Source organism: Lytechinus variegatus, chromosome 14, assembly GCF_018143015.1.
Source record: "Lytechinus variegatus isolate NC3 chromosome 14, Lvar_3.0, whole genome shotgun sequence".
Classification (NCBI taxonomy): Eukaryota; Metazoa; Echinodermata; class Echinoidea; order Temnopleuroida; family Toxopneustidae; genus Lytechinus; species Lytechinus variegatus.
In genome coordinates, this window is record NC_054753.1 from 26,989,396 (window position 1) to 27,004,264 (window position 14,869).

Consider the following 14,869-nt stretch of genomic DNA (forward strand, 5'->3'; position numbering starts at 1 on the left):
AATTGGCATTGCAAAACACAAAACAAGAGGAAGGAAAAGAGGGAAAGTCTTTAAAGAAAAACACAAAGAAAAAGGTGACATCTGAGAACAATAATTATACTGTCAATATCTTTTTATTGCCATATTATTTCAATTGGCACCCAACCAGCAAAATTACAAAGCTGCTTTTAAAGGGCTGTTTTCAAAAAGTCAAATTGTAACAAATATTTACATCTCTTCATATTGCCCTTAGTGACTAGTCATGAATATTGTTACTATCATATTTGTATAACATTCTAATTTGTATCGTGGTATGAACTATGAAGTAAACAGATGGAGGCCTACATGTTTCTTTATTCAAATAGATTGCAATATTGTTTTAAAACAAAGTTACATTTCAAGTACAACGTAGGATATCATGCCAAAGGTGTGCTGAAACTGATATATCTTGGTTCAACTTTCATGATCTATATTTTGAAAACAACCTTACAAAGTGCTTTTATTTGGCAAGTGTCATGATCAAAATTCAACAATGAATAGTAAAATAGTAATGTACACTGTTTAACATTGAGTATTTGGACTGTGACACACATATTATGACATTGTAAAACTCACAATTAGCTGTAAAAAATACATATCATCTGATTTGATCTACAGACAATGAACAAAAACTGAAAAGTCCATGGAAAGTCTTGTTCTGAAGGGGGGGGAGTGAGTTACCCTTGTTGGAGTTCAAAAATATCAACAGCCATGGGCCAACATTCAATTTGGTTAATGAATAAGGGGAAAAACAATACAAATTCTGCGTGGCTTTGCAAATGAGGCTCATAACATTCAATTTAAATACACGTTCTTTGAATTTGATTACTCAGATTAGAATCAGAATTGTTACTAGTGCATTGTCACATCACCTTGTCATTTCAAAAGTTACTGAAAGATGCAATTAAAATCTCACACCACTTTATCACACGAACATAGTTATTCTCTTCAGTCAAATATATATATTGTTTGAAAGTGCACGACAAACATCACTTAATGTATATTATGTTTTGGTAACAAGAGAGATTGATATCATAAATGACAATAGGTCCCGAAAACCCCAAACTCTGATTTGTAATCTTTATTAAAATTTCCATTCAGTTTATTTTTTTTAACCAGGTCCACCATTGCTCCATGATAAAAACTCTGTAAAATACAATTTCCCAAGAAAATAATAAGTGATAGGACTTTTGCCATATTAACAAATATAATACACAGTTCTAAGAAAAAAATATTTCCAGTTATCACATCATGAACACATATTCCCATAAGAATTGGAAATACATAAACTGCTAGCAGGCAAGCTCCCAAAATCAAGCTATAAAAGATTCCTAATGCTCTTCTTCTTGGTTGGATTTTCATAAACCGTCATAATTTTGTTGTTGCATTTTAATTCTATTTGTAAAACCAACTTGATGCAAGGATACCCTCCCCCCCCCCCCCCCCCCGCATTCTTTAAATAAGAAGGCAATGTTAAAGCATGTGGCACCCTCTACAATTCATATGAATAACATAAGATAGAAGAAATGGAGAGAACACTATACACATAGGAATTGCAGGATATTTCGAATGGGTAAAAGGGGGAGGGGGTGGTTCAAGATTACGCCCAATGGTAATGTTAGTTCTGGGTTTTTTTTTTCAATTAAATAACTATAATGTAAGATGGCAAAGAACTCTCTCTTTCATACTTTTTTTTTCTACATTCTTCTCCCTCTTAAGATATTGCAACCTGAGAAATCAAATATCATAACCCCCCCCCAAAAAAAAAAAAACCTGGCCCTGCCCCATTGAGTTGATCAAGCCAATACACTGAATATATGTTCTATTGGTGCATCTCTTGGCATAAATATTTGAGGCTTCATTAATAATTTACTGCACAATTTCATCTCTAGTATTTAAAAATAATTACACATTTACAAAACAACACACATCTTTATTGACAGAAGAACATAAAGCATATATTCCACTTTAAATACAATACAGCACATTACTGTCACATTCAAATAAAGACATAAGCAAAATTTTCCAAGTCATTTAGTTATAATGCATCTTGCAATACTAAATCACAGTTGAATTACTGATCACCTTATAGTAAATATCAAAAAGATTTCAAAATATATTTCACTTAAATATGATTTTCAAAGGATATGAAAAAGCAAAATTAAAGCATAATTTCATTTAACTTACAATGAAAAAAAATAATCAAGGCAAGATATTTGTATACATGTAATAAGATATGATAGGATATATTTACACATATATATATTTATATAATGCACACAAAAGTCACTGAGTGTGAGTGCGTATGACATACATTAATCATAGTACTTTTCATCACGAAGAAATGACAAATTATGATAAAACTTCTTGAGTATCAAAATGCAGGTCCATGCTTTAAATAGTCATATTTTACATACGATAAACCTTGCTGCTCCACAATTGGTCAACAGTTCGTGTAATCGTGGCTCGAAACACAATTTGCTCATAAATCACCCAAGAAAAGCTGCTTGATGAACTCATACAGGGTGGTCCGTGCATGTTTTGTGCACCTTGCCAGTTCAGGGACCCGTTTCATGAAACTTGTTGCAATAACAAATTTACAAAAACAGTTAAAAGCTATTGAAATAATTGTATCTGATTGGCCGATAGTAAATTTGCTATAGAAATTCTGAAATTGTTACTGTAACAAGTCTTTATGACACAGGACCCAAAGTGCACAGAATATATTATCATACTATCTCTCTCTCTCTCTCTCTCTTTCTTACTGTCTTTTTCTCAAAACCAAATACCATACTTTGTAGAGATGTTAATTTAACAAGAATTGATTTTCTTTATATTCAGTGATTTCATTCGTCCCCAAACATACTAAAGCAAATTTAATGGTGCAAGATCAGGCAATATAAAAACACCTTTAGCTTTCAAGCGATGGGATGTACCAACACTTCCATGGCACTTATCAGACCTATATGCTTTGACATCATTGTACCGCCATCTTAGAGGCTGAATCCATTGCCTTGCATGTGTTGGTGATCTGCAGCTGGTGCAACTCTGACAACTCCGTTTATACACATTCCTATATCCTCTGAGGGAGGGCGCTATGAGATTGTGATGTCATATGCAGAAGGTTTATAGAAATATATCTCTTCTCAATTTCAATTTAAAAAAGATAGCTACATCTAAATTGCTTACGACATCTAATCATCAGTATACATGGTGGCTAATTATTCACCATGTTGACAATTACTGGTACCGAGTAATTCTTTGCCTGCATGTACAAATTCATTTATTGGATTCAATTTATTTACAACTACATGTATATTTCTCTACATTTTATTGCTCATTTCATTCAAAGAATGAGTGAGTTACTTTAAAGAATACATTATGAAAATACAAACTTCAAATAAAATTTTAAAATCCAGTATGAAAATTTTTTGAAAATAAATATTTCCTGTAAATGATTTGCATTAAGGTGATGAAGTGAAATTCTACCTGTCCGAATAATTTGATTACATGTATTTGATAGAAACTAAATAACCCACTAGTAAATTGATTATTTTGGGTTTTACATGAATATTTGTATGTGAACTGCATTTATCTTTTGAATGATGCAACAATGGCTGAACTTTTCATGGTATAACAAGAGACCGGCTAATGTGAGAATGCTAAATTGTCTCGGCAATAGCTCAGGTAGCTCTGTTGGTAGAGCAGCGGTCATGCAAGACAGGCACCTAGGTTCAAATCCTTGTCAAGGCAGGATGAGTTCCAAGATGTACTTAAAATTCTAATCTTATTGGCATGATAATGAATTTTAACAGAATCACAAAGCAATCTTTAATTGTAAGCTAGCTACGATAGTGGTCCGCTGAAGCTTGTACTACGAAGCACAAAAGTTACCCAAAACGGGTGAATTTCCCTGATTCTGAAAAAAAAAACCCAACTAATTTCTCCACTCATTAAAGTAATGAGCTACTCTGCCTCCAGATATCCACCTAATCAAACAATAAGGCAGGCATGTAGATCCACTTCAAAGAAAATATTGAACACTTCGCTTCTCAAAAATTCATAGTCTTTGATCCTAGGTTGTCATACTGTATCATTGCTTCATCTGATTGAATTAAGTTTCTGAAGGTCGTATTGGGCAAGGTTTGTGAAATCTTGGAAGATACTGAACACTTCGCTTCTCAAGAATTCACAGTCTTTGATCTTAGGTTGTCACTATACCATATCATCGCTTGATCTATTCCGATTGAGTTTCTGAGGGTCGTATTGGGCAAGGTTTGTGAAATCTTGGAAGATACTGAACACTTCGCTTCTCAAGAATTCACAGTCTTTGATCTTAGGTTGTCACTATACCATATCATCGCTTGATCTGTTCCGATTGAGTTTCTGAGGGTCGTATTGGGCAAGGTTTGTGAAATCTTGGAAGATACTGAACACTTCGCTTCTCAAGAATTCACAGTCTTTGATCTTAGGTTGTCACTATACCATATCATCGCTTGATCTATTCCGATTGAGTTTCTGAGGGTCGTATTGGGCAAGGTTTGTGAAATCTTGGAAGACATCTTGGAACGTTTCATCGTTGGGATTGCCGAGCTCAGCGTCCTTCATCTCCTCATTCAGTTTAGATAACCGGAGCCTAGCAGATGAACAAACAAGAAAAATTGTGTTAAGTCTCAGTATATATTTCATGAATGATTTTTTATCCAGTTTATCATGAATATATAATGAAAGAGCTGATTATAATATGATGGTAGAGGTATTACCTAAAAAGGAATGGATGGCAGGATAACATCCTTAGAATTTCTAAATTTGTGTCAGATCTAATATCAAGTATGTGATCCTTATAATAAAAAAAAAGTGTGTGTGTGTGTATTTGTTTATAACCCTTTTTTTATCAGTTATGTTATTTGTATATTTGTAGGGCCCCGGCTATAAGCAGTCTTGCTTCTTAGGGGTCCTGACCATTAAAGAAACTTGTAACCTGTTACATTTTGAATTTGTTGTATCATGTTATTTTTGTAAATATTTTGATGTCTTTTTAATGGTCAATAAATTGAATTGAATCGAACTATAAAAAAATTGAATTGATCTATAAAAACCAATTTTGGCAGAGGTATATCAGACCGTTCCTTGGATTACACATTTTCTGGGCTTTTTTATGTCTACGATATGGGATTAGGTTTATAGGTTTGCAAGAGGGTTTTATGTAAGGTTTAGGATACATGTAGGTTATGGTGTGATATCAAGGGTTGAATTGGTCATTCCACTAGTGTGTGGAATTTAAAGTGGAGTAATTGTCGCTGGAGCAGATTTCATGGACCCACCTTGATGGGGATGTCACCACTGGCCCATTTCATAAAACTTGTTAAAATAATAAATTTGCTGTAACAGTTTACCCCCCCTGCCCCCCTGAAATAGCCCAATTGAAATACTGTACATGTAGGGTTAAAACTACCAAAATCATTCGATCTGTTTGGCTGAAGTCATAGTCATACGTCCCACTTCAAAATTTGCTATTTGCGTGAGCCCCCTCTATTTCAAAATCCTGGTTCCGCCTCTGTGCATGCCATGATAATTTGAGACTATTTCAACTTTCCATGTGAACTAGAAAAATTTGGGTTCATAAAATCAGGAAGTTTACACACATTTGGAGTCACACATTGTCAGATACTTTCCTGAAATGCATATAAAAATCAATATGAACAAATAAACAAACGAATGCAAAATTATCAAAAATTTATCTCTTCTGCAAAGTGAAGAAAATTAGAAGAAATACACCGGATTAATACTCACAATGTGACTATATCTGCATTGGTTGTTGTGATGGCGATCTGCAGAGGGTTCTGAAAATAAAGAGAGAATAGGTCTATAAATACAAAATCAATTTCATTATCATGGTAAAATTGGATATTATGAAGTGCACTTTGAAAAGACAAGATCCTTGGACAATTCCAGTATCATCCTGGTCTGGCTTTAATGGTTTGTTTTTGGTGTTTTGGTGTTCAGATGACTTTTTCTACCAACACAATGTGCTCAAAATAATTCAAATAACACCTATCTTACAGTTTTACTGTACACTGTAGGTCACATAACAACAGTTTACTTAATCTATTTTCTATTTTCGCACATGGGGAGGTGTACAAACATGTAGTAAGAACTTAATTGGCAGTTCACACTTTGTATCTGCCCTTGACACTCAAAAAGCAAGAAGGGAGGGACGAAGAATAGGAAAAATAAACAATGCACAGTCAAAACCAAAGCATTTTTCATTATCAATTCAATTACAGTGTAAATGATTTTCCACAATTTTCCACAATTCAATGAAGATTACTTCAAAATTGTGGAATAATCAAGAAAAAACAATGAAGGAAACAATAAATACACATGCTTAAGAAATGCACAACTCTATAATATTAGTATACACAAGTAAGATTTTGGTTTATTAGGTGATCTGTCAATTGACAGATCACCTCTTGTGTTTCCAGCGTTCTCGCCAGTGTATAATACGCATGGTGCAAACACCATGCGTGCGGAAATGGAGACCAAGTGGAACCATGCGTAAAATTTCAGCGACATGCGTGGAAAAATTAAATGGAAATATTCAGAAAAAAATAATACACTCCATGAACTCATCTTAGTGATAGCAACTTCATTATCGGGTTGCGCCGAAGTCCCACCAACTTAAGACCACTTACAGGCCTACTACGGCTAGGAAAGTGGCAAGGCGCCCAGCTAGCTCGCGGCTGCTATTGCGGGCATATGACGGCACGGTACAGTCGTTCCGTTGCCTATTCCCCCGTCTGCCCCGCACATCACACCGGCTATGCTCCATGACCTACCGGTAGCTGCGCTTACTGATATGATGGGAGTGGAACTTGGAATAAATGCATTGTATATACAAGGAACATGTACTTGTACTGTGTTTGTCATTTATCCCGCCCTCTATACACACAATGAACGAATAGCAAAGGAGTTGTACTGTGTCTCATTTTATCCCGCCCTCTCTGCACACAATGAACGAATAGCAAAGGAGTTTGAGAACTGTGCATGACCGCTATGGTGCATGGATGTTAGGCCTGGGACAATTGCCGTTTTTACCATTCAATTATTTCCTGAAAAAATAATCGAATGATTCGATTGTTCGTCGGGAATCAGGTCTTTTAAGTCACAATAGTTGACCTACTTTATGGTGAAATCTCCATCAAAGTCACATGTTTAGAATAAATGAAAGTAGGACCTTTTTCCCCTTCTCCATGATATATATATCAAAAGAAACTACATGAAATGAGATTAAAACTTTCAGTTTATTGTTCCAATGAAAATCCTTCCTAAATCCATGCTGGTACTCTGGTATTATGCATGCATCCCTCCAAGTGCCACACCCCTGCATATGAATGAATCAGCCCAGATCAGCCAGTGCAAATTCCAAAGCCCAAAGATGTAAACAACTCATTCATGAACTATTCTTTGAGACTGACCCCAGGTGGAGCATTTCTTGAACAATTTCATCCCTTGCCCACACTATGTCCCCGCCCCCACTTGTGGCACTGCCCACGATTCTACACATGTATTTCAAAAAAATATTTTGCAAAATATTTAATTTGAAATACCTTTTAAAATTACGATTTTTTATCATTTGAACCTACATGTATAACTGGGTCTATTTTTGGAGACTAGTCGAGAAAGTACCAGTGAAGACGGGCGCATGTTGGAATGTAGTTTTCATTGTGTGAGGGGGATAGAAAAAAGGTTGCATTATTGTTTTGAAACAAAGGAATTCTCCGGCTCCCACTCTTATCTTTCTCTCTCCCTCACACACACACAGATGGGGGAGGGGTCAATTTATTTCTGAAGTCATGACCTCTCCTGATAAGGGAACCACTGCCTTCTTCTTTGTTTCCCCAAAAGTTTCATTGGCTATCCGAAGGTCCAATCAGCTCAAGTGAGCTTGGTTTTTTTTTCTTATTGTTTTGTGCACGCAGACAATGAACTCATTTTGTGTATCGAGGGCAAGGTTGGGTGGGATTAAAAAAAATTCGGAGCGCTTTCATGTTGGTGTGTAACTGTGAATGTAATACAATCATTGATTATTTTTGAAAAATTATCTCGGTAACATAATTTTTAAACCTGTATGAAGTGTCATCATTGTTTTCTTGTCATTTTGTTATTATTACTTGGGTGAGTTCTCCCAATGTCATAATCGGGATCTGCCGAACATTCGATTTGTGTAAATTTTGCTTATCGATTGGTGATTGGCGGCATGCCAATCGAACCATTTGATCAATCGATGTTTACTCCCAGGCCTAGCATTTATGTGCATTTGTGTGGGCTTAAAAATACGCCACAATGGGGCTCCCTTGGCGTCTCTATTTCATGAAAAGGCCGTCGCTTCCGTGCTCCGCACCCAACCCCCGGGAGTGGCAGCAAAAGACCCCGACATGGGTGAATTTTTTTCTGAGCGAGAACGCTGTGTGTTTCTACGAATTTTCTTTTTTATTTACTTCTTTATTTATTCTTTTTATTTATTTTTCTTTTTCCACCCTTTTCTTGTTCCACCAAAATCATCAAAACTATTCAATCAATTTTCATCAAAATATTATCAATTATGGACAGTTATCATACAATGTGTACGAAACAAGTTCAACGTCAAATGGTCATCGTGACGTCATCTACGCGCCATTTTGTAAAATCACATTATCAACAATATCTCCATTATCAATCATCAAAAATTAACAATATTAACATCAAATTAACTTCAGATCAAGGGTCAACTGTCCATGTCATCAAAGGTCATTTACAGGTCACGACGCGCATGTACGCGCGCGTCAAAATTTTAAAATGCTCAAAATCACTTTTTGATCAAAGTAACGTCTTTACGCAACACACAACTGCACTTTATTTTACATCAATGCATTCTTTATGAAATTCCCAATAAGTTGATACCTTAACCGACCTTCTACGACCAGTAATAAAGGAATGCGCCTCCGTCAAAGTTTGAATTACGCGCGCAAGCGCGCGTTCACAATAGGCCAAATATGTGCAAAAACATGCTTTTACAAAATTCTATATAACTCTTCAGATAGTCCGTTGACCCCCAAATTTTCTTTTATATTCGGATAGAGTAGGACTTGTAGATGTGATTTCATGTCACATTTGACAATACATTTTATCATAACGTCTTCAAATTGGCGTCAAAACTAAAATTTTCAATTTTTGTTTCATGTCGTTTTAATAATTTTTCAAATATGACTATAACTCCGTAATCATTGGTCGTTTTTCGCCCGGTTTTCGACATATTGTAGTTAATTATATATTCTTCCAAATTATGTTACATTTGTAATATTTTGAGCAGGAGATCATCATAAATATTAACAATGTATAGAAGTATAATTTATAATATAACTTTCACCTTAAAAATTCAATTTGAGGTTATATTTTATCGTTGCCTTGCAAGTGTATGGCAGTTACTATGGTCTGATGGTTAGTGCATCTGCCTTGTAATGCGAGGGTCCCTGGATCGAAACCCATCAGCATCTATTATTTTTTATATTAAATTTTGTCTCATTTTGCGTGTAACCCCTATAAGCCAGTTTGGGGTTCATTCTGCAAATGATAAGAAAAAGTTCATTGGTACTAAAGTGACATGATTGTTTTATATTTAATGAGATATTAGTAACAACCTTGATGTCTTGATTATTCTTTTAGATTGTGCGATTCAATACATGCAAAAAACAACAATGCGTGTACTAGCAACTGGTATTTCAGAGTTGGCTATGTATTGTTATAAGAACACGGCTAACGCTGCACTCCAGAAAGAAATGCAACAAATGCCTCCGTCAGTGTTCATTGCTTTGCTATTCTATTCACCTGGTCTATGCAATTGCTCCAACCTGCTATGTAAGGCATGCTTGTATAATATCTTGCAATGAAATCTACATATCGTCATGTAAGAAATTAAATGTCATTTAGTCATTACTGCTCATGAGGCAACTAAATACTGGTCAATGCATACTGGTTTAATTTTTTTTTTCAAAACTGGATTCTAGAATCTTGCTTTCGTCAACACTATGCTCACTATTTCGTGTTATTACTTGCTAAATTGGAATTGACATTCTTTAGAAAAACAAGATTTATAAAACCTTTTATTTTAATGTTTTTCAACAGTATTTAACAGGTCCTTTCATTGATAAAACTACGTTTATTGTGATGATATTCATATTGATCTGCATTGAAATGATGATCATGATTAAAAAAATAGATTGTGATCATGAGATTCACAGACAGATCACCTAATTCGTCCGTAAGACGAATTAAAATTCTAGTTATTCATTGCATATAAAAAGCCCAAGGAGGAAATATGCAGATGGTATTTTAGCTATTATCATTTTTTTTCATGGCAAAACTAGTGATTGCTAAAACTGTTCGTGACACTGGGACACAGATACTTTGTTCAAATGATTTATTGGACCTTTACCTGTTATTTTTTTATCAAAAGTCATATGTAACTTATATATCCTTAACCCTTGGAAATTTGTATACAATAAACAAAAACAAAAGAAATAAGAAAGAAAAGACATACCTGTCCATCACTGTCTTTTGCATTTTGATCTGCACCTCTCTTTAAACACAAACATACCAGCCTGAAAGAAAGAATTATCAGAATGATCGTTACTTGGAAGAGCTTTAGAATCTAATAATTCTTTGAATGGCGTAGTGCTCTTTCCAAGCAAAACAAAGTACTACAGAATTACAAGGATCGGATTAATAATAATAATAATATAGGATATTTATATTGCGCACATATCCACCTTGTTAGGTGCTCAAGGCGCTCCTATATTACCCGGCTAAGCTAGGCGTTCATAGCGCACACAGCTTCTTAAGGAATTACTTCCTACCGGTACCCACTTACCTCACCTGGGTTGAGTGCAGCACATTGTGGATCAGTTTCTTGCTGAAGGAAATTACGCCATGGCTGGGATTCGAACCCACGACCCTCTGTTTCAAAGTCCGAAGACTAATCCACTGGGCCACAACGCTCCACGATTAATATCGATTGTGTATCAAACTTTTGGCCACATTAAGAAATTAAGAAATAAGAAAAGTTCTACATTAAAGAATGGACAATCAGAAAGCTTAAATTGTGTCTCTGCAGAAGGTCTTGGCCAAAAAAAAACATCGACAGAAGCATGTAAAGCAGAAACAGCCACTAGGTGAAGTACTGAAATGAAGCCCCTTCGAACTTTCCAGTGCTTCATTTTTTGGAATGCATTGTATTTCTGTTGTCTTACATGTAGCATCAGCTTGAAAGTGCTGCCAAAGAAGCATAGCTCACTAGCTCTCCTCATCATCATCTCTGTTTTTAGCTGTGTTTCTGTGGCCTGAATTCTCAAACGTGGTTTTGAAAACCCGCGGTTGAATCCATTGTTTATGCAGATTTCTTGCATAAATGAAAATTAATATAGCTCGTATAGAAAATTTTTAATGTTGATGTGCGCTTTGCCATAGTGTGTCAAATTGATGCCTGTTACCATGGTTAGATACGCTACTTTATTCATGAGTCCACTATTTGAAGAGCGGACTCATTAATTCAAAACAGTGGACTCATGAATAAAATAGCGTGGACAACCTCAGCAACAACCTCGGCACCAATTTGGCGAACTGTGACAAAAGCGCGCATCAGCATTGGACATTTTTTAATATACGTGTAATTTATACAGGAAATCTGCATAAAACATGGACTCAACTGTGGGTTTTCAAAACCACCTCTGTGAATTCGCGTCTATACATGTCTTCCTGCCTCTTTATCATTCTCTATCAATCTCTCTGCTCATCTCTCTTTTTTTCTATCTTACCCTGTATTTCCCAGCATGGTAGCTAAGTGGAGTATTGTCCTTCCATTTGCATCAGGTATGTTCACTTTGGCACCGTTCAGTAGAAGGGATTCCACTGAAGTTAAACTTCCCTGGAATGAATAAAAAAAAATTTAAAGGTCTAGTCCACCTCAGAAAAATGTTAATTTTAATCAATAGAGAAAATTAGACAAGCACAATGCTGAAGATTTCATCAAAATCAGATGTAAAATAAGAAAGTTATGACATTTCAAAGTTTCGCTTATTTTTAACAAAAGAGTTATATGACAAGCCAGTTACATCCAAATGAGAGAGTCGATGACGTCACTCACTCACTATTTCTTTTGTTTGTTATTGTTTGAATTATACAATATTTCCATTTTTACGAATTTGATGATTAGGACCTCCTTGCCTGAAGCACAAAATGTTAAAATAATGTAATTCCATGTGTTCAGGGAGGAATGAAACTTCATTTCACATGACAATGATGAGGAAATCAAAATATTTCATGTTTCAAACAATAAAAAACAAAAGAAATACTGAGTGAGCGACATCATCGACTCTCTCATTTGGATGAAACTGGCTAGTTTATATAACTGTTTTTTTAAATTAAGCGAAACTTTGAAACGTCATAACTTTCTTATTTTACATCTGATTTTGATGAAATTTTCAGTGTTATGCTTGTTGAATTTTTCTCTTTTTATTCAAATCAAGTTTTTGTTGGGGTGGACTTGTCCTTTAAAAAATAAAAAAAATTAGGCAGGTTTGGGAATTCAATTTAATCAAGTATTCAGGAAGTTCAAATGTGTTTTTGAATTACAAGATTTAGCATTTAGTTCTGACTGGCAGACTAAAAAAATATATAAATTTTGTCAATATGTAGATGATTAAATAAAATAATTTATAAATGAATTAATAAATGCATGGGAGAATGGATGGATTGATGGATGGATGAATGAACGAATGGATGGAAGGATGAATTGATAGATGAATGAATGGATAAATGAATACATGTAAGTGAATGAATGAATAAATGAATGAACGAAAAATGGATGAATGGGAAGTGTATGAATGAATGAATGAATGAAAAATGTAAGAATGAATGAATTGATAGATGAATAAATTGATAGAGGAAGGAATGAATGAAAGGATGTATGTATGAGTGAATGAATGAATTGATATATAAATGAATGGAAGGCTGAATTGATGAAGGCTGCATGAACAAACATTGATAAACGAATGATCAGCTACTTACCAATGATACAGCTTTATGTAATGCCGTTCTCATATCATCATTATGATCAGGTTTGTTAATATCTGCCAAGTGTGCTATTGCATTCATCATCACCTGTTCACTGTTATTACAGGCTCCCTGTCACATTGAAAGATTGGAGGAAATAAGAAAACATTAATGTGGGTATCTCCATAAAATATCAATATTTGTTTGGCATTCATCTGTGCCTTGAGGAGAAAGCGAAGTGAATCACTATGGCCCGCAGGTCTCTTCTCCCGATATAACTGATTGAGGGAAGCAGGTGGACTACTACACCAGGGTTTTCCTTTACTCTTATACCAATAATGCAGGTTATTCCCTATCTAGGACGGGGGGGCTAGTAGGCCCCCCCTAACGAATCGCGCAATATTTTCGCCACGCAAAATTTTTTGACCGCGCCGCTTGCTGACTTTTTACTTTCAAGTCTTGCGCAACTTTTGAGACCAATATTGTGTCACCCGGGTACGTGGTTCCGAAATTACACAACATTATGTAAGTGCATGTCAGACCAAAAATTGCTCAAAAACGTGATTTCGTGTACAAAGTCAATGCAAATTGTGTTTTGAACCAAAATTCAAAATGCATGATTATTTTTAGTTTTGCTGGTCTAAATGTATTTATTTTATGCTTTTTATGATCACAGAAGAGTCCACAACAAATTTCATTGAAAAAACAATGAAAAACAAAAGGTAAAAAAAACCAAAGAAATACATAAGAAATTCCAACAAACAATATAATACATAAGAAAATGATTTGATATCGCAATTTTTTTCATTTACACTTGCTAAGAACACCTTAAAGAGTTTCTATACCAAAAATTAGTACATTTGGAGCTTTATTTAGGGAGTATAGAGGAACAGGTATAATTTCGCATACTAATTACGCATAACTTAGCATAATCACTTAATAGCAATTCTCATGAAATAAATTACAATACGATCTTGTAGATTATGTCCCAGGCAACCCGCGTGCCAATTTTCGGCGCGATCTCGCAGTCGACGACCGAGATCTTAAGGGGGGGGGCTGGGAGGCCCCCCCCCCCCGGCCATATGAACTCCAAAAATACCCCGGCCTAGATAGGGTTAACATGCAAAGGTGGTGATTCTCCTCTACACGGGGCATCCATTTAATGTCCTATCCATGGGACCTTTCCAACTTTTCATTTGAACTGAAAACAAAGACAAATCATTTCAGGAGGTCCCACATATTGGGCGTCTGACATTCATATTTCATGGCATTACCCTATAATAATAATAATAAAAGAGAGTATTTCTAAAGCGCCAAATCCACATTGATTATGTGCTCAAGGCGCTGTGAAAAGGAAATGAGAGAAAAATTACACGGTACTGGAAGGGACAAAGATAAAAAGAATGAGTCATGACAATGAAAGGAAACTACTGGAAGGCAATTTTAAACAAATGGGTTTTTAGAGTAATTTTGAAATTATCGATATTTGATATACTACGAATGGAATATGGCAACTGATTCCATAAGGATGGCCCAGCATGTGCAAATGACCGATCCCCCCATGATAGGTAATATTCCTCGCAAATGACCGATCCCCCCATGATAGGTAATATTCCTCGCAATGAGAACCACCACATGAAGCTCAGCAAGGCTATCGCTGACAATAAAAAAAAAAAAGCTTTTAAGGAATAATGGCAGCATCAGCAACCCAAATCTACTTGCTAAACAGTAGATTCTCTTTTGACCAGTTCAAGAAAGCCAA

The 14,869-nt window shown here is 35.4% G+C and overlaps 1 protein-coding gene across 2 annotated transcripts in view; it reads right to left on the reverse strand.

The window, feature by feature from the left end:
• Positions 1-2,219: 2,219 nt before the first annotated feature.
• Positions 2,220-14,869, reverse strand: part of LOC121427234 (arf-GAP with coiled-coil, ANK repeat and PH domain-containing protein 2-like) — a 66,365-nt gene continuing 53,715 nt past the window's right edge. For both annotated transcript variants that reach the window (XM_041623538.1, XM_041623537.1), the window contains exons 21-25: positions 13,123-13,239; positions 11,871-11,980; positions 10,598-10,658; positions 5,812-5,861; positions 2,220-4,654 (exon numbers count right to left, since the gene is read on the reverse strand). In XM_041623538.1, the coding sequence (XP_041479472.1) occupies positions 4,498-4,654; positions 5,812-5,861; positions 10,598-10,658; positions 11,871-11,980; positions 13,123-13,239 (495 nt within the window). In that variant the 3' untranslated portion in view covers positions 2,220-4,497. The remainder of the gene's footprint in view (positions 4,655-5,811; positions 5,862-10,597; positions 10,659-11,870; positions 11,981-13,122; positions 13,240-14,869) is intronic.